Source organism: Somniosus microcephalus, chromosome 18 (genome assembly GCF_052327205.1).
Source record: "Somniosus microcephalus isolate GS21.2 chromosome 18, FLI_Smic_1.0, whole genome shotgun sequence".
In the NCBI taxonomy this organism is placed as follows: domain Eukaryota; kingdom Metazoa; phylum Chordata; class Chondrichthyes; order Squaliformes; family Somniosidae; genus Somniosus; species Somniosus microcephalus.
Window position 1 is genome coordinate 58,409,762 of NC_141004.1, and position 18,658 is coordinate 58,428,419.

The following is an 18,658-nucleotide window of genomic DNA, read 5'->3' on the forward strand; positions in this document are numbered from 1 at the left end:
TCCCCTCCTCTCCCCCCTCCCTCTCCCTCCCTCCTTCCCCCTCCCTCCCTCCCCCCTCTCCTCCTCCCCCCTCTCCTCCTCTCCCCCCTCTCCTCCTCTCCCTCCTCCTCTCTCCCCTCCTCTCCCCCCTCCTCCTCTCCCCCCCACCCCTACAGACTGCTGGGCAGACGTCAGCCTAGAGTTAAAATTGCGGAGTGAGCAGCGCCAGGCACCGAGCTGGGGCCAGAATCGGTGAATGACTTTGAGGTCAGTGTGTGTCGCTGAGCCGGGGTCCCGGTACTGGGCAGCTCCGGGACTCTGGCTGGGAGGCTCTGAGCCCGGGGGAGTGCCTCCAGTCTGGGCTATACAGAGAGGGGTCCCCCTCTCCTCAAACTCCCCCAAATACCGGGGGCTGAGCCCCTCTGTCACCCCCAGCCGCATGCTTGCTGAGATTTCCATCTCCGTAAATCCCGGGTTTCCAAACAGAGAGAGTTAAGAGTCCAAGGTTCACAGCTCTCCAGCTCAGGCTGCTCGCTCTCCTCTCCAGACCATAGTCTAAACGTTAACTTTAGCTCATGTGAGTGAAAATAACAGTGCAATATCCACTTAGTAGATTGCGGATTGTGTGTGTGGAGGGGAGAGAGGGCGCGGGCGCCCCTGCAGTTACCCCACTGTTGGAGTGTCTGCTTCAGAGCAGTGATAACCCTGGCCGCTCACATTCCGTGCTGTAACGGGCCACTCATCAAGGTCACCGCTGGTAAAAGTCCGCTCTGTATAAACGGACAGGGAGTTGAGGCTAAACTTGCACCGACCGGATTGAGTGAGGAATTCTCATGGATATTGTCCGAGGAAAGTCCACCGCACATCAGACTTGTGCAACCCTGAATAACAAGCCGGTAGAGGAGGAATAGAAGGTTATTCTGATAGGGTGAGTTGAAGAGTAACTAAATAAATATTCAAGGCTGAGATCAATAGATTTTTGTTAGGAAATTGTATCAAGGGATATGGAGCTAAGGTAGGTAAATGGAATTGATGTACAGATCAGCCATGGTCTAATTGAATGGTGGAGTATGCTGGAAGGGCTGAATGGTCTCTTCCTGTTCCTATGCCTCATTCATAGGCTATGATAATGTGTTTGTATAAAATCTGCTGTCCACTATTTTAACTCATTGCTGATGTGCAGTGCGATTTCAACCCTTTGTAAGTTTGATCTATGAGTTCTCTAAGGGGTTAGATTTCTTCTGGTAGCACATGGGCTAACATGTTTACATAACATTTTTGTGTTCTATTTTAATAGTCATTGTCTCATTTAAAATAAATTAGCTAACAACTGGATTATAATAACGCACAAAGGAATTTTACTGTTAATTAGTGTACTACCAGAGCAAATTAAACCCAAAGTTGGAAACTAACTCACTGTGGGATGGGGGATAGGACTAATGTGTGGAAGCGCCTTCCAGCTGCTTACCAGGTCTACAGCTAACATGAACACGTTAATATGTAAAGGGGTTTGTTTAATTAGTCCACATTAGTTTTCAAACTTAGTTCAGTGATAGCACTCTTTCCTGTGAGTCATAAGGTCATGGGTTCAAGTCCCACTCCAGAGACTTGAGTACATAATCTAGGCTGACACTTCAGTGCAATACTGAGGGCATGCTGTAGGTCTAAGAGCATTAAAAAAACAAGCCTGAAGGCTTTGTGTCTTAATGCGAGGAGCATTTGTAATAAGGTGGATGAATTGGCTGCGCAAATAGAGGTAAACAAATATGATTTGGTTGGGATTATGGAAACGTGGCTCAAGGATGGCCAAGACTGGGAACTCAACATTCAGGGGTATTCGATATTCAGGAAAGATAGGCAAAAAGGAAAGGGAGGTGGGGTAGCATTACTGGTTAAAGAAGGGATTAACACAATTGTAATGAAAGATATTAGCTCTGATGATGTGGAATCTGTATGGGTAGAACTGAGGAATACTAAGGGGGAAAAAAACGTTAGTGGGAATGGTATATAGACCTCCAAACAGTAAGGTGGAGGTTGGGGATGGCATTAAAAGGGAAATTAAAGAAGCGTGCAATAAGGGCACAGCAGTCATCATGGGTGACTTTAATCTACATATAGATTGGGCCAACCAGATTAGTAACAATATTGTGGAGGAGGAATTCCTGGAGTGTTTACGGGATGGTTTCCTGGACCAATATGTCGAGGAACCAACCAGAGATCAGGCCATCTTAGACTGGGTATTATGTAATGAGAAAGGATTAATTAGCAATCTTGTTGTACGAGGTCCATTGGGTCAGAGTGATCATAATATGATCGAATTCTTCATTAAGATGGAGAATGAAGTAGTTGACTCAGAGACTAGGGTCCTCAATTTAAATAAAGGAAACTACAATGGTCTGAGGAGCGAGTTGGGTAGGATTGATTGGGGAATGTCACTCAAAGGGTTGACGGTGGATAGGCAATGGCAAACATTCAAAGACCGAATGGATGAGCTACAGAAATTGTTCATCCCAGTTTGGCATAAAAATAAAACAAAAAAAGTGACTCAACCGTGGCTAACAAGGGCAATTGGGGCTAGCATAAGATCCAAAGAGAGGACATATAAATTGGCCAGAAAAAGCAATAATCCTGAGGATTGGGAGCAGTTTAGGAGTCAACAAAGGAGGACAAAGGGATTAATTAAGAAATGGAAAATAGAATATGAGAGTAAGCTTGCAGGGAACATAAAAACTGACTGTAAAAGCTTTTATAGATATGTGAAGAGAAAAAGATTGGTGAAGTCAAGCGTAGGTCCCTTGCAGTCAGAATCAGGGGAATTTATAATGGGGAACAAGGAAATGGCAGACCAACTAAATACATACTTTGGTTCTGTCTTCACAAAGGAGGACATAAATAACCTCCCAGAGATGCCGGGGAACATAGGGTCTGATGAAAGGGTGGAACTGAAAGAAATCAGTATTTGTAGGGAAATGGTGTTAGGAAAATTGATGGGACTGAAGGCCGATAAATCCCCAGGGCCTGATAATCTACATCCCAGGGTACTTAAGGAAGTGGCCCTAGAAATAGTAGATGCATTGCTGGTCATCTTCCAGAACTCGATAGACTCTGGAACAGTACCCATGGATTGGAGGGTAGCTAATGTTACCCCACTATTCAAAAAAGGTGGTAGAGAAAAAGCGGGGAATTATAGACCGGTAAGCCTGACATCGGTAGTGGGGAAAATGCTAGAGTCCATTATAAAAGATGTAACAGCAGAGCACTTGGAAAGCAGTGACAGGATTGGACAAAGTCAACGTGGATTTACAAAAGGTAAATCATGCTTGACTAATCTACTGGAATTTTTTGAGGATGTAACTGGTAAAATAGATAAGGGAGAACCAGTGGATGTGGTGTATTTGGACTTTCAGAAGGCTTTCGATAAGGTCCCGCATAAGAGATTAGCGTGCAAAATTAAGGCACATGGGATTGGGGGCAAGGTATTGACTTGGATAGAAAACTGGTTGGCGGACAGAAAGCAAAGAGTTGGAATAAACGGGTCATTTTCCGAGTGGCAGGCAGTGACTAGTGGGGTACCGCAAGGATCGGTCCTAGGACCCCAGCTGTTCACAATATATATTAATGACCTGGACGAGGAAATTGGATGTAATATCTCCAAATTTGCAGACGACACAAAGCTGGGTGGGAGGGTAAGCTGTGAGGAGGATGTTGTGAAACTCCAGTACGATTTGGACAGGTTGGGTGATTGGGCAGAAACATGGCAAATACACTATAATGTGGATAAATGTGAGGTTATCCACTTTGGTGGCAAAAACAGGAAGGCAGATCATTATTTGAATGGCAATAGATTGGGAGAAGGGGAAGTGCAAAGAGACCTGGGTGTTCTTGTGCACCAGTCGCTGACGGTAAGCATGCAGGTGCAGCAGGTGGTTAAGAAGGTAAATGGTATGTTGGCCTTCGTAGCAAGAGGGTTCGAGTACAGGAACAAGGATGTCTTGCTACAGTTGTACAGGGCCTTGGTGAGACCGCACCTTGAGTATTGTGTGCAGTTTTGGTCGCCTTACCTGAGGAAGGATGTTCTTGCCATGGTAGGAGTGCAGTGAAGATTCAGCAGGCTGATACCTGGGATGGCAGGAATGACGTATGAGGAGAGATTGTGTCGATTGGGCTTATACTCACTGGAGTTTAGAAGATTGAGAGGGGATCTCATCGAAACCTATAAAATTCTGTCAGGCCTGGACAGACTAGATGCAGGAAGGATGTTTCTGATGGCCGGGGAGTCCAGAACCAGGGGTCATAGTCTAAGGATAAGGGGTAAGCCATTTAGGACTGAAATGAGGAGGAATTTCTTCACCCAGAGAGTGGTGAACCTGTGGAATTCTCTGCCACAGAGGGCAGTAGAGGCCAGTTCATTAAATATATTCAAGAAGGAGTTAGATATATTTCTTAAGGCTAAAGGGATCAAGGGATATGGGGAGAAAGCAGGGACAGGGTACTGAATTTGGATGATCAGCCATGATCTCATTGAATGGCGGAGCAGGCTCGAAGGGCCGAATGGCCTACTCCTGCTCCTATCTTCTATGTTTCTATGTATTATTGGAGGTGCCGTCTTTCAGGTGAGCTATTAATCCCAGGCCCCTTCTGCCCTCAGGTAGATGTAAAAGATCTCATGGCACTATTTGAAGAAGAGCGGGGGAATTCTCCTGGTGTCCTGGCCAATATTTATCCCTAAACCAACATCACTAGAACAAGATTATCTGATCACTATCTCCTACTGTTTGAGGGAACTTGCTGTGTGCAGCTTGGCTGTCTTGTTTCCCGACATTACAACAGTGACAACAATGTTCTTTGCGATGTCCTGCGGATGAGAAAGGTGCTGTATAAATGCAAGATCTTTCTTAGTTTTGATTATTCTCAGGAGCAAGGTACGAGGGGACCATGTCTTACACCTGACTTATTGCGTGGCTCAGACCAGGTTGTACCCATGGCCTGTTAGATGTTTTCTGTTGTGTAATAGGTGCAGAGTGCAAAATGTTACTTTTAAATAAACTGTTCCATTCAAACCTCTGGCAGAATGCACAGCTGAGGCCAGGTATTTAAATGTTGAACATAGCTTCATGACGAGCACATCAGTTCTTCAGTGTATTGGGCACATCAGCCATTTTCATTTGCAGGTTCCCTTGAATTAGTAAAACTTAGGTGTGTTAGTAGAATCCAGTAATTATGTTGAGAAGTGCAGTGAAAGGCAGCACTCAAATGTACTTTTATATTTATTGCCTTTTCTTAGGAAACCAGGAACATTTGTTGCTTTTGGTAATTTTGGAGAACATGGCACCTGTGTGGGTTCAGATTGCTGGATTTGCCACTTTGCCCCATGTTGGAGGATTCTTCGGCTGGTACTTCACAAGGACACAAGTGCCTACATGGTACGAGAACCTGAAGAAACCATCATGGCGGCCACCCAATAAGATGTTCCCTGTAGCAAGGATCACTTTGTACACTGGAATGGGGTGAGTACGGTTCTGTTGAAATCCATTATAATGAGGAAGGCAATGTGAAATATTCTACACAACACTGATGTAAGGATTTATTGGGACTCTACTTTGGAATGTCCATGTGGTTTCAGCGACATGTACTCTTGGCACAGGAGCATGAGCCTGTGTCCTACCAATCTGTGGTGTAACGTTGGTAAACTGGCACTGTCCAGCTCTAATCTTACCAGTACAGTGCCTGGTGACAAAGAGCATGCGGTAAGGCAGATGATGTTAATGGGACATATGTGATGTGCTTCAAATTTACTGTAGCTGATGCTGGAGTCCCATTTACATTATTCAATAATTTCCTATTCAAAACACAAACCATTTCCCCTAACAGAACACTTGTGTTTGAAATGTGGCAAACATTAATTCAGAATATTACATTGTTTCCAGCCTTGTAAGATATATCATTGTGTGTTTATGTAATATCAGGTAACACAGCTATGGTTGGAGCACCGAACGTGTAACTCTCATAATTGTGAATATTGGATGATCCAAAATCTGGACTTGCGGGGTGGGAGGGGAGAGAGAAAGGAGAACAAACGAGAACATGGTGGGGAGCAGGCCACGTGAGATCAGAATGGGGCAGAGAGCATGTTCGAATGAGGCAGAAGAGAGCGATGAGATGCGCTGGGGTCATGACTCGGGGGGATGTGTGAGGAGAGGAGTTTGTGTGGGATTGTGCTCAAGACAAATGTCAGTTGAGGATCATGGACCTACACCCTTTCCACCTGGGAGGGGGAAGGAGGAGTTATTATTAACTCTCATATAAGCCACAAACACTAACTCAAACTGATGCTTTTAAAAAAAAAAATAAAAAAAAATTTAAAAAAAATTGCAGCCTGTATGCAAGTCAATATGGTACAATGAAAGCAAACATCACTGTACAGGATACATTCAGCACTCCCATGCTCCAAGCAAGGAGCCATGTTAGGAAAGCATGATTGCTTAACTTACTCTTCTCAGTATGCTAATAGTTTTAAATAGAATCCTGGTTGCAGGTGCAGGTCCTTTGATGGATGAGTTAATCAGCGCATTGATCCCTGAAATACACGTCTTTCTCACTGAAGTGTTCTGAATTATGCTGATAAAATGTTGCTTGTGTTTTCACAGTTATGCCTCCTATCTGGTGTGGAGAGACCGAGGAGGTTTCACACGCGAAGCACTTGTCCCACTTGGCCTGTTTGGGGCTCAGTTGACTTTGAATTGGACCTGGACTCCAATATTCTTTGGGGCGCACAGATTAAAACTGGTAAGTATTAGTGCTGCCTTTAGATTATTGCCATTAATCTTTCTGTTTTGAATTTTCTTGTAAATGTATTCTTCCCTTTATTTTTCAGTCTCCTATGCTACACATTATCCTCTGACAAGCAACCTGTTCCCATTCTGTTGTCACTGCGACAGCTCCTAGTCCAAAGGTGTTGTAAGGTGACCCCAAGGTCACTTGTGGCCCATCAGCTATGGCTCTCAGCAGATATGCTGCTCTTTGTGTCTCTGGGAACCCATTTTGCTTTGGCAGGTCCCTGGAGCTGGGTGAAAGGGTGTGATTGGGTTGGGAATCATTAAAAATGGACAGAAACAGTGGGATTATGGGGAGAGAGGCATTGGAATTATGGCTCTCGACACGCAGTTAGTGTGTAATGAAGTTAGGTCAGAATGAACCAAAGTGGCTCACTCTCTGGCTATTTCTGAGAAGTGATTTGTTTCGCATCCAGGTAATTATATATGTATGAAACAGAGTATTAAATTAGGAACATGGGAATAGGAGGAGGCCATTCAGCCCCTCGAGCTTGTTCTGCCGTTCAATTAGATCATGGCTGATGTACATCTTATCTCCATCTTCCTGCCTTGGTTTCCTAACCCACAATACCCTTGCCTAGCAAAAATCTAGCAGTCTTCAGTTTGAAATTTTCAATTGACCCCTAGTCTCAACAGCTTTTTTGGGGAGAGTGTAGTGTATGTACCCGTCTACCTTTAGGAGAACTATTGTATGTAACCGTCCACCTTTAAGAGAACTACTTTAGGTGTTGCACTACTTTGTTGGCTTCTGTATACTGTAATACCGACGGTGACCACACCGGTATATAAGTGCTGTGTCAGGAAGTATTGAGCAGATTCGCCCTGACCTTCGAATAGTAAAGTCCTGTTTTAAGTTACTCTTGGAGTCTGTGTATTAATTAACTAAACAACCCACAGACTTTACAGAGAGAGTTCCAGATTTCCACTCCCCTTTGTGCAAAGAACTGCTTTCTGACCTCGCCCCGAACGGCCTGGCTCTAACTTTAAGGTAATACAATAGCAAATTACTGCGGATGCTGGAAATCTGAAATAACAACTGAAAATGCTGGAAACACTCAACAGGCCAGGCAGCATCTGTGGAGAGAGAAACAGAGTTAACGTTTCAGGTCAGAGACCCGACTTGAAACATTCACTTTGTTTCTCTCTCCACGGATGCTGCCTGGCCTGCTGAGTGTTTCCAGCATTTTCAGTTGTTATTTCTAACTTTAAGGTTATGTCCCCTTGTTCTGGACTCCCCAAGGAAATATTTTCTCCCTTCCTACCCTATCAAATCCTTCGATCATCTTAAACACCTCAGTTAGATCACCCCTTAATCTTCTATATTCAAGGGAATGCAAGCCTAGTCTGTGCAACCTGGCCTCCTAATTTAACCCTTTTAGCTCCTGTATCATTCTGGTGAATCTGCACTGCATCCCCTCCAAGGCCAATATATCTTTCCCGAGGTGCGGTGTCCAGAACTGAATGCAGTGCTCCAGATGGGGTCTAACCCGAGCTCTGTACAGCTGTAACATAACTTCCACTTATATAGTGCCCTTATCACGTCTCTCAGAAACATGTCAAAATGCTTCACGTAGAATTAATTACACTGAAGTTCAGTGCATTATGTAAGCTAACAAGGCAAACCTTTTTGCACACAGCAAAATAACAGGGAAATGATTGACTAGTTTACCTACTTTTGATGCTGTAAGCTGAAGGAGGAATATTGGCCAAGACAGTGGGAGAATTCCCTTCTCTTCAATAGTGCCATGGGAACCATAAGAACAGGACACGCCTGTGATAATGAAGCACTGTCTCAGTACTGTAATGTATATACAGTTAAGGGGGGGAACTACTTTTTACAGCTCATGTATACTGTAGTACCAGTAGTGACCACACCTGTATATAGCACTGAGTAGTAATCTGTACAGGCAGTTCCACTGTGAGCCACGTTGAGTAAACACCTGTTGTACCGTTTCTCCTGCAGTCTGTGTCTTATTATACACAGACACAACATTGGCGACAAGGCAAGTTCGAACCTACCTGCAACTCTGCATCACCTCCCGGGGATTCGTTCCTGGAGATCAGTGGATTGGAAGTCAAGGCCAGAGACTCGGGCTTCGACCACGGGCAACGCCCAGTCATCCAGCAGAGACTCAAGAATTGCGGGGGAGGCTGTCGAGAGCCAGGCTTGGCTTTCCAGTCGAGGTGGTCCAGCGAAACGGGCTGGCAACAGGTAGTGCGCAGACCCTTCCCGGACAGCGGCGGGCTAGAGCCCGACCGAGCGGCACAGCAAAAGGCCGAGCAGCATCGACGGGGGAGAGAGAGAGAGAGAGAGAGAGAGAGAGAGGGCAGAGTGCACAGGGCGCAGCCGGTGTTCAGGGGCCGAGCTGCGTCGAAGAGAGAGGGAGAGAGAGACGCGCAGAAACCCGCGAGGCGCCGCCATTGCCACGAGGACCGCCGAGAGCGGCGTTGGCAGCAGCGCAGGAGAAGCGCGCGAAACCTACAGGGTGCTGCCATTGCCACGAGAGCCGCCGGGAGCGGCGTTGGCAGCAGCGGGGGAGGAAGGAAAGTGCAGGAGATGCCATTTTAAGCCATTGGGAGACGCCATTTTAAACCACACCCAAAATGCCGAAGAGTGGCAGTATCACCGCATTTGACAATGAAGTCGAAGATTGGATTACATATGTCGAACGAATAGAGGTACACTGCAAGGCAAATGAGGTGTCAGATGACAAGAAAGCGTCGGTATTAAATTTAATGGGTGCAAAGACGTATGGTTTATTACGAAATCTAGTAACCCCAACGAAGCCAATGGAAAAGAGTTTTGAAGACATAGTAACGATACTACAGGAACATTTAAACCCCACACCGCTGCTGATAGCAGAAAGATTCAAGTTTCACAAACAGAACCAGCATAAGGATGAAAGCAATGCTGATTATTTAACAGAACTGCGCAAACTATCGAAACACTGCCAGTTTGGAGCGGGACTGGCAGATACCTTAAGGGACAAGTTTGTGTGTGGGCTTGAAAGTGAAGGAACCCAGAAACGGCTTTTATCTGAAAAGGACCTTACGCTGGAAAAGGCTTTCAGCATTGCGGTATCATATGAAGCAGCAGCACGGGGCGCTGCAGAGATACAACAGAGACCACAAGAATATGGCACAAATGAAATGTCATATGGAACAGAGAAGTGCTATCGCTGCGGCAGAACAACACATGACCAGAATGATTGCTGGTTCAAAGACAAAGTGTGCAGACAGTGTGGAAAAGTAGGACACATAGCACGAGTCTGCAGGTCGGGAAAGAAAACCAGCAATAAGAAACCTACCAAAGAAAAGTACAAGAAGGTACATAAGATGACGGAGAATAGTTCAGACGAACAAAAGAGTGATAACGACTCCGAAAGCAGAGAACTGAGTTGTCTGAAACTATATAATGTGATCACAACGGAGGATCACCGAACCATTTGGGTCACTCTCAAGATAGCAGGAGTCCAGGTAAAGATGGAATTGGACACAGGATCAGCCGTAACAGTCATAAACTGAGGGGACTACGAGCGGCTATTCTCACACATACCCTTGAGAGACACAAAAATTATTTTGAAGACGTACACAGGGCAAAAAGTCTACCCCAAAGGAAAAATAAGGGTGACCGTTCTATATAACGGTAAGGAAACACCAAAACTAGACCTGTATGTATTGCAAGATGGAGGACCACCATTACTGGGACGTGAATGGATCCGGAAAATACAACTGGATTGGCATTCCATACAGGCACTGACTGTGGCTGACAAAAAGGATGACGACGTCACACCTGTGCGACTGTCAAAGATCCTAACTGACGCAACAGAAGTGTTCCAGCAAGGACTCGGAACACTAAAAGGCATGACAGCGACGATTAAAATTGAAGAAAACGCAAGGCCAAAATTTTTTAAGGCCAGACCGGTACTTTATGCGATCCGCCCAGCCGTCGAAGCAGAGCTGGAGTGTCTGGAACGTTCAGGTGTACTGTCCAAGGTAGACTGGAGCGAGTGGGCTACACCCATCGTCCCTGTGATGAAAAAGTCGTTGAGCAGCACGCCTGGGGATCCAAGGAAGGTTCGCATCTGTGGGGACTTTAAGGTAACAGTGAACCCGGTCCTTCACACCGTACAATATCCACTTCCGCGGATTGAAGATATTTTCGCCTCGCTATCTGGAGGGAAACGCTTCACTAAGATTGATCTGGCCCAGGCGTATCTGCAAATGGAGGTAGAAGAAGCATCAAAAAAATACCTCACAATCAACACCCATAAAGGTCTCTACCAATACAACCGGCTGGTATTCGGGGTAGCATCAGCTCCGGCTATTTGGCAGAGGGCAATGGAACAAGTCCTGCAAGGGATCCCAGGGACCCAGTGTTATTTGGACGACATCCTGGTCACGGGCGAAAATGACAAGTGATCACCTTGCCAACCTGCAGCAGGTGCTCACTAGATTGCAGGAATATGGGCGCCGAGCTAACCGCCCCAAATGCGAGTTTTTTAGAAAACTGATCTCGTATTGTGGCCACGTTATCGATAGAGGGTTACATAAGTCCCCAGAGAAGATTGAGGCAATAGTCAAGGCTCCAGCACCGGAAAATGTGTCACACAGGTCGTTCCTCGGGCTGGTAAACTACTACCATAAGTTCTTGCCAAATTTGTCTACAATACTACACCCACTGAACACCCTACTGCAAACTGGGGTGCCATGGAAGTGGAGTGACGAATGTAGACGAGCTTTCCAGAAGAGTAAAACACTAATCACATCAAAAGAGGTATTGGCCCATTACAACCCGGCATTACCAATTCGGTTGGCATGTGATGCGTCACCCTACGGCATTGGAGCAGTGTTGTCGCACAAATTCTCGGACGGCTCAGAGAGGCCAATACCCTTTGCGTCACGCTCACTAACCTCAGCCGAGCGTAACTACGCCCAGATTGACAGGGAGGCCCTCAGCCTAGTGTGGGGAGTGAAAAAGTTCAATCACTATCTACACGGGCAGAAATTCACCTTGCTGACTGATCACCAGCCTCTTGTCTCCATTTTTAATCCGAAGAAGGGCGTTCCGGTGATGACTGCGCAACGACTACAAAGATGGTCACTTTTTCTAGGGGCGCACCACTATGAGATTGAATATAAGGGCACGAAACAGCATGGAAATGCTGATGGGCTATCACGCCTGCCACTGCCTGCTGCGGAGGAAGCACCAGCAGTGGATCCTGTCAATGTTCCATTCGACTATAGTTGAATAGCTACCGGTAACTAACGCTTGTATCGAAAAGGAAACCCGAAATGACCCGACACTGTCTCGGGTATATGATTTGACGGTGAAGGGATGGCCAGCACATGGCGACTCACTGTTGCCAGCATTCTCGACAAGGAGAGAACAGCTATCAGTGTGCCGGGGGACCTTGATGTGTGGATCCCGAGTGGTAATTCCACCTAAGTTAAGGGATAGAGTGCTCAATGAGCTTCGTGAGGGTCATCTGGGAGGGGTAAAAATGAAAAGCCTAGCCAGGGCTTGTGTGGTGGCTGGGAATCGATAAACAAATCGAGGACCTGACCAAGAGCTGCTCAGGATGCCAGAGAGTCCAAAATGCACCACCACAGGCCCCTCTACACCCATGGGAGTGGCCCTCATCTCCATGGCAACGGGTGCATATTGATTTTGCTGGTCCATTCATGGACTCAATGTTTTTAATAGCCGTGGATGCGCACTCGAAATGGCCTGAGGTCATCAAAATGTCCACCACCACCACAGAGAAAACTATTGCAGTCCTACGGACCATTTTTGCCAGGAATGGCTTCCTCCGACAACGGACCACAGTTTGTGTCCGAAGAGTTCTGGAGGTTCTTGAAAAAGAATGGGGTAAGGCATTACACATCCGCCCCGTATCATCCAGCCAAAAATGGATTGGCTGAGAGGTTCGTACAAACCTTTAAGAAGGCAAAAAAGGCTATGTACAATGACAACATTCCACTGCAGCACAAGGTGGACAATTTCCTGTTCGCCTACCGGAATGCGACACATGCAGTCACCAACCAGGCCCCAGCCATGATGTTCTTTAACCGAAGGTTAAGATCTCGCCTGGATTTGCTCAGACCAAACGTACGAAGAGATGTTGAGAGTAAACAATTCCAGCACATCCATGAGAAGCCAACAAGGAGCTTCAATGTAGGGCAACCAGTCTTGGCCCGCGACTACCGAAGAGAAAAATGGCAGCCAGGAACGATATGCACACGGCAGGGCCCACTAATGTACACAGTGGACGTTGGGGAGAGCATCGTGAGACGCCATGCTGACCAGATCCTAGAGTCACAGGAACAAGTCAACCCCATGCCTCGCCCATACGTACCTGGTGATGAACCCGACGTACAGGTCGCATCTACCCCAGAAACAGTAGCATCGGAAGCTGATGAACCAACCGACGACAGGGGGCCAGAATCGCCTCCGCACCAAGAGCAAGACACTCGGGAAAGGCGCTATCCAGAAAGGACCAGGAAGCCTCCCCAAAGACTGAATATATAAATAGACTATTTTCAGCTAATGTTGCATGTTAAGTGTTAATTGTAATTAGTTTGATATTTAATTGTTAAATGAGTGTTATGGTACTGTACTGGCCGCGCTAGACGTGCTCCTATCTAGCTATCCAGCAAGTTAAACACTCATTCAAAATAATTCTTCCCTGAAGCCGTTTGCTGTTTTGAAGCTTTTACTTGAACAAATTTGTGAAACTGTAAACAAAGACAAAGTATGTTTTGTACATAAACTGAGTACTACACATTCGATATTACACAAGATACAAACATATTTACAACAGTAGAATAGACTAATTGTATAACTAACTAACATTTGAACTAACTTCTGTAACTATTAAATATTAACCTTTTATAAACATAGTATTATCAAAATATTACTCTGACAACATTGCTATTATGCTAAGAACTAAAGATACTCACAGATATTGCGTTTGGCCTAACATATGAAGTCAGATTACATTAGATTGTAAGTGGAACCTCTCATAGCAAATTCTCCATTACTCAAGTCAGGTTCTTCCTGGCAAAACTGCTTCCTGGGGTCAACAGGAAGAAAGGTAAGAAGGTCAAATGACCACTCACAGGAAGAAAGGAACAAATGACCTTTCCAGCTTACAAACTGTTAACACAATAACCGCCACCAGAGGGTGCTATTGCATGTAAAAATGTCCATCGGTCCAGAACAGGTACTGTTAATCTAAAAGGGGAGGAATTGTAATGTATATACCTTTTTAAGGGGGGAACTACTTTTTACAGCTCATGTATACTGTAGTACCAGCAGTGACCACACCTGTATATAGCACTGAGTAGTAATCTGTACAGGCAGTTCCACTGTGAGCCACGTTGAGTAAACACCTGTTGTACCGTTTCTTCTGCAGTCTGTGTCTTATACACAGACGCAACAAGTACTGCATCAGAATGTCAGGCTGGAGTGACGTTTGACCTGCAATCTTCCTAAACGAGTTGTAGGATTCAAATACACAACAGTTAAAAATCAGCTGTTACAAATTTAGGATCTTGCATAAGAACATAACGGTTCTGATGAAAGGTCATCGACCTGAAACTTTAACTCTGTGTCTCTCTCCACCGATGCTGCCTGACTTGCTGAGTATTTCCAGCATTTTCTGTTTTCATTTCAGATTTCCAGCATCTGCAGTATTTTGCTTTTGTAAGAACTTTTGAAATTGAAGCAGGAGTCAGCCATTCTGCCCCTCGAGCCTGCTCCGCCATTCAGTAACCTCCACCTTCCTGCACTATCCCCATATCCCTTCATTCCCTTAATATCCAAAAATCTATTGATCTCTGTCTTGAATATACTCAACGACTGAGCCTCTACAGCCCTCTGGGGCAGAGAATTCCCAAGATTCACCACTCTGAGTGAAGAAATTTCTCCTCAGCTCAGCCCTAAATGGCTGACCCCTTATTCTGAGACTGTGACCCCTGGTTCTAGACTCCCCAGCCAGGGGAAACATCCTCTCTGCATCTACCCTGTCAAGCCAAGCCCTGTAAGAATTTTGTATGTTTCACTCTCATTCTTCCATTCTTCTAAACTCTGGAGAATATAGGCCTAATCTACTCAATCTCTCCTCATGGGACAATTTCCATGTCCCCCCCCCCCAATCCCAGGAATCAATCTGGTGATATTGTCTGGAAGACGGTCACTCCCGTGTTCAGAGCTGAAAGGGCCAGACACTTCCCAACACAACGGTGGTGTAGTGTTAATTGATTGCTAACGAATTGCTTACTATTTAGAGTCAATGGGGAAACAACATTAAAGCTTAGTTCATTCATATCTTAACCACCTGTCGCTCAATTCAAAAAGAAACTTGTGTGAATACACTTTAAAAGTAAATAGTTTTTCCAAATCTTTCCTGTGGAAAAATGGCCATAAAAATTCTGAAGCATAACAGCAGCAGATGGGTCAAGTTGTGAGTGCACTAAAGTTTCCAGTAAAAATGTCATGGTACTTGGCATCACTCTAATATAATGCTACTACTGAGAGCAGCTACGAGATAACAACTGTCCCCAGAGAGGGTCAAGTCTTTATGCTGAACCACTTGACTTTATTATCATCCAGATGCCATTTTATGAAATGTCAATTTTAGAGGTTTTTAAAACCATACTTGCCTGTCTTCCCACTTGCTTTTCTATTCCCTCATCCACTCTGTTTTACATTATTTCATTTTAACAATTAATATTCCATGCTTAACCTTTCTCTACTGACATACCTTACATCCATGAGCTGGGGGCCCATATCTTGAAAATGTGGGCTTTGATTGGCTGGAACTGAGTTCCCAGGGCCATTTTTGCTGCTTCTAGAACCCAATGAGATAAATTGCTGGCAGGCAGAGCAGGAACAGTTATAGCGTCATAACGGCACAGAAGGAGGCCATTCGGCCCATCGAGTCGATGCCGGCTCTCTGTAGAGCAATCCAGTCAGTTCCATTCCCCTGCTCTATCCCCGTAGCCCTGCAAGTTTCTTTCCCTCAAGTGCCGATCCAGTTCTTGTTGGCCATATGGCAGTTAAGTCTTTGGCTGATAACTTGGTCTAAATGGTGGCTGATCAAAGCCAAGGGCTGGAATTTTCCCTTTTTGGTTTGGAGCGTGGGACCAATCCACTCCCAGGGGGTGGTACGGCAATTTAAATATTGTAATGAGGCTGGAAGCCTCTTTTTTAACCTCCATTTTGAATTTTGCTGCACGTGGATGGGTTTCTCTCAATTTGTGAAACCTGGTAGTTAAACTGAGGCAGGGACACCCGCACAAGGCCTCCGATCCTCACCATGAGGTGTCCCCACCCTACTGATGATGTTGAGGTTGGCCACAATCCTCCGGTAGCCGGCCTTGATCCTCTCTCCCACCACCTCGCCCCCCGCCCCGCCGATCCCTGAACCTGCCCCGATCCCCGTACCTCCTGCCGATCCCCGAACATGCTAGCCATTCCCTGACCCCACCCCCACCCCCGGACCGAACCCTTGCTCCCTCTCTGCAGCTGAGGCAATCTGGCTGGCTGTGGACTGGAATCCTGCAAATCAGGCCCTGCTGTTAAAGTGGGGGGGGCCTCCTAGGTTTCCCGCCTGTCTCGGAGGACCCCCTGCCCCCAACCCGCCTTCCTGGACAAAATTCCAGCCAAGTTCTCTCAATTGGTTCATGTAATTGGACGTGTAAACTGATTATAGATAGCTGGTTAGCAGTGCAATTACCACGGCTCCATTCTTGTCTTTTCCCATCGTAATTTACTTGTATACCAGAGAATGGAAACTAAATCCTGCCCCAGCTCTGGTTTTGTGATTTAAAAAAAAATATATATTTTCTTTTGTAATGGTCAGAATGTAGAAGTGCTTGAACTCCTAACGAAAGTACTGAGACTGAAACTAGCAGTTAATCAAATGTGGTTTAATGCACTAGTAAAAGTTACAAACAAAAACGCAGGAGAAACTCTACAGGTCTGTACACCAACAGGTTCCACGAGGACTGAGGGGGAACGCCTCTCCCCTCTGACGTCATGACATCATCACGTTTCCCGCCGTTGGGAACGTCACGTGACCTGCGTGATGACATCATCGCACTGGATCGCCATTTTACCGAACCCGCGTTGTTTATACAGAGCAAACACTTAAAGGTAACAAGCCCCTGTTAAAGGCAATTATATACATTACTGCAAGAGTCTCTTGGTAGCTTTGCCACAAGGGTCTAATATCTCCCAATTTCCCTGATTTTGGAGGATGTATTTGAAGCTAGTGGATCTCTGGCAATATGCTGCCCCTTGTTACCTTATCCAGAGGCCTGGTGATGAGCTTTGTCTAAATGCATAGTCACAGGTTTCTGTTAGCCCATCCCATGATCTGGTGACTACTAGCGCCAGTTTCTGTCAAGAGTTTTAATATTCCACCTACAAATGTTGTATGGATTCACCCTCTTTCTGGGGTGGATTTGTTCTCTTTTTTGACCCAGGTTTGCTCAGTAGGGGTTAGGTCAGATCTCTGTCCCAGCTACATCAGTGTTGACGTTCTGAATCAGTGGTCAAGGGTTTGATAAATTATCTTGTTTTCTTTGATCCTTAACTGTTGTTGGGGTGGATGCACTGTCCTCAAATACAATGGAGGATATTGGACTGGAAGATGTTGGTATCAAATCTGGATATTGGTAAGCATTAGTGTTCAGGGTCCAAGCCTTGCTGGTGAGTGTGCTGGACTTTGCCCAGCCTAGTGTATTGTGATCATGTTTACCGGAGTTTCATAAGCTAAGTGTTTAATTGTAATTGTTTGATGGGTCCTCCATCTTACTGTTTCTCTTTTGGTTTTTTAGGCCTTGCTCAATATTCTTTGTCTATATGGCACTGTGGTAGCCACGATGATATCCTGGTATCCTATCAACAAGATGGCCACGCTGCTTATGGCACCATACCTTGCTTGGCTGACTCTTGCCTCATCTCTTAGCTATTGTATCTGGAGGGACAACCCAGATAAGAAGGAGGAGTAAGAAAGAGCTCCAATGGATGGAATACCCACCATTAGCCATCCTTTCAACCCAGCCTGGCATCTCCACAAAGGACAGCTTGAGGGGAAAAAAATGACTTGCTGTACTTGTTTTTTTTACTTGTTCTGCTTATTAACCTAATACAGATTTGAAATAGATGAATGTTTTTGCCGGGTTAATGTATGTGTAAGAAACAGAAAGGCTAACAACCAGAAAAAGCCACTTGGCCCATTTGAAGCTTGTCCCTCTAATACTCTAATTCTCTCATTGCAGTATCCAACCTCATACTGAACATCACTAATGATTTTGCCTCTACCATCTGCCTATATAATCTTTTATGCCTTTTACTGTCATCCTGTACCAATCTGACCAGAAACACCCCCAAAACTGCAACAAGAATACAATAATTGTTTGAACAAGCAAGGTTGGCATAAGATCATGGTGAGGCGTACATGATACTGATGCCTTGAATCAATGTGGGAAGAGCTTAAGCTCAGACCTTGTCGGGTGAAGGTTTAGATATTCTAGTTGTATTTTAACTATTCATTTGATGTTTATCAGTGCAGCGTGGCCTTCAACCCAGTACAAAGCTACTGCTTCCCTTTGTACTGTAAGACTTTACTATGAAGGTGAAACAATCCATGTGTTCAAAAGACTGCGCCAGATTAATTCTCGTGTGTAAGGTTGAATGCATTAGCATAAACTTGGGTTTTGGTGTTGCTATCCACTGGCTTCATGCAGACTCAATGGGTGTATAGTGCACTCCTCCCCAAGTTGGATTTGAACCAGTGTGTGTCACAGCCATTCATGAACATTCACACTCAATA

General features: G+C 45.4%; 1 protein-coding gene across 2 annotated transcripts; it reads left to right on the plus strand.

The window, feature by feature from the left end:
• The first annotated feature begins 135 nt into the window (after positions 1-135).
• tspo (translocator protein) lies at positions 136-17,989 on the plus strand. 2 transcript variants are annotated; one of them, XM_086011534.1, is made up of 4 exons: positions 136-246; positions 5,264-5,486; positions 6,627-6,765; positions 17,661-17,989. In XM_086011534.1, the coding sequence occupies exons 2-4, from the start codon at positions 5,305-5,307 to the stop codon at positions 17,832-17,834; spliced, it is 495 nt and encodes a 164-aa protein (XP_085867660.1). In that variant the 5' UTR covers positions 136-246; positions 5,264-5,304; the 3' UTR covers positions 17,835-17,989. The 2 variants fall into 2 exon arrangements, with proteins under 2 accessions (XP_085867660.1, XP_085867659.1); XM_086011533.1 differs by lacking the exon at positions 136-246 and adding an exon at positions 253-907.
• The last annotated feature ends 669 nt before the right edge of the window (positions 17,990-18,658 follow it).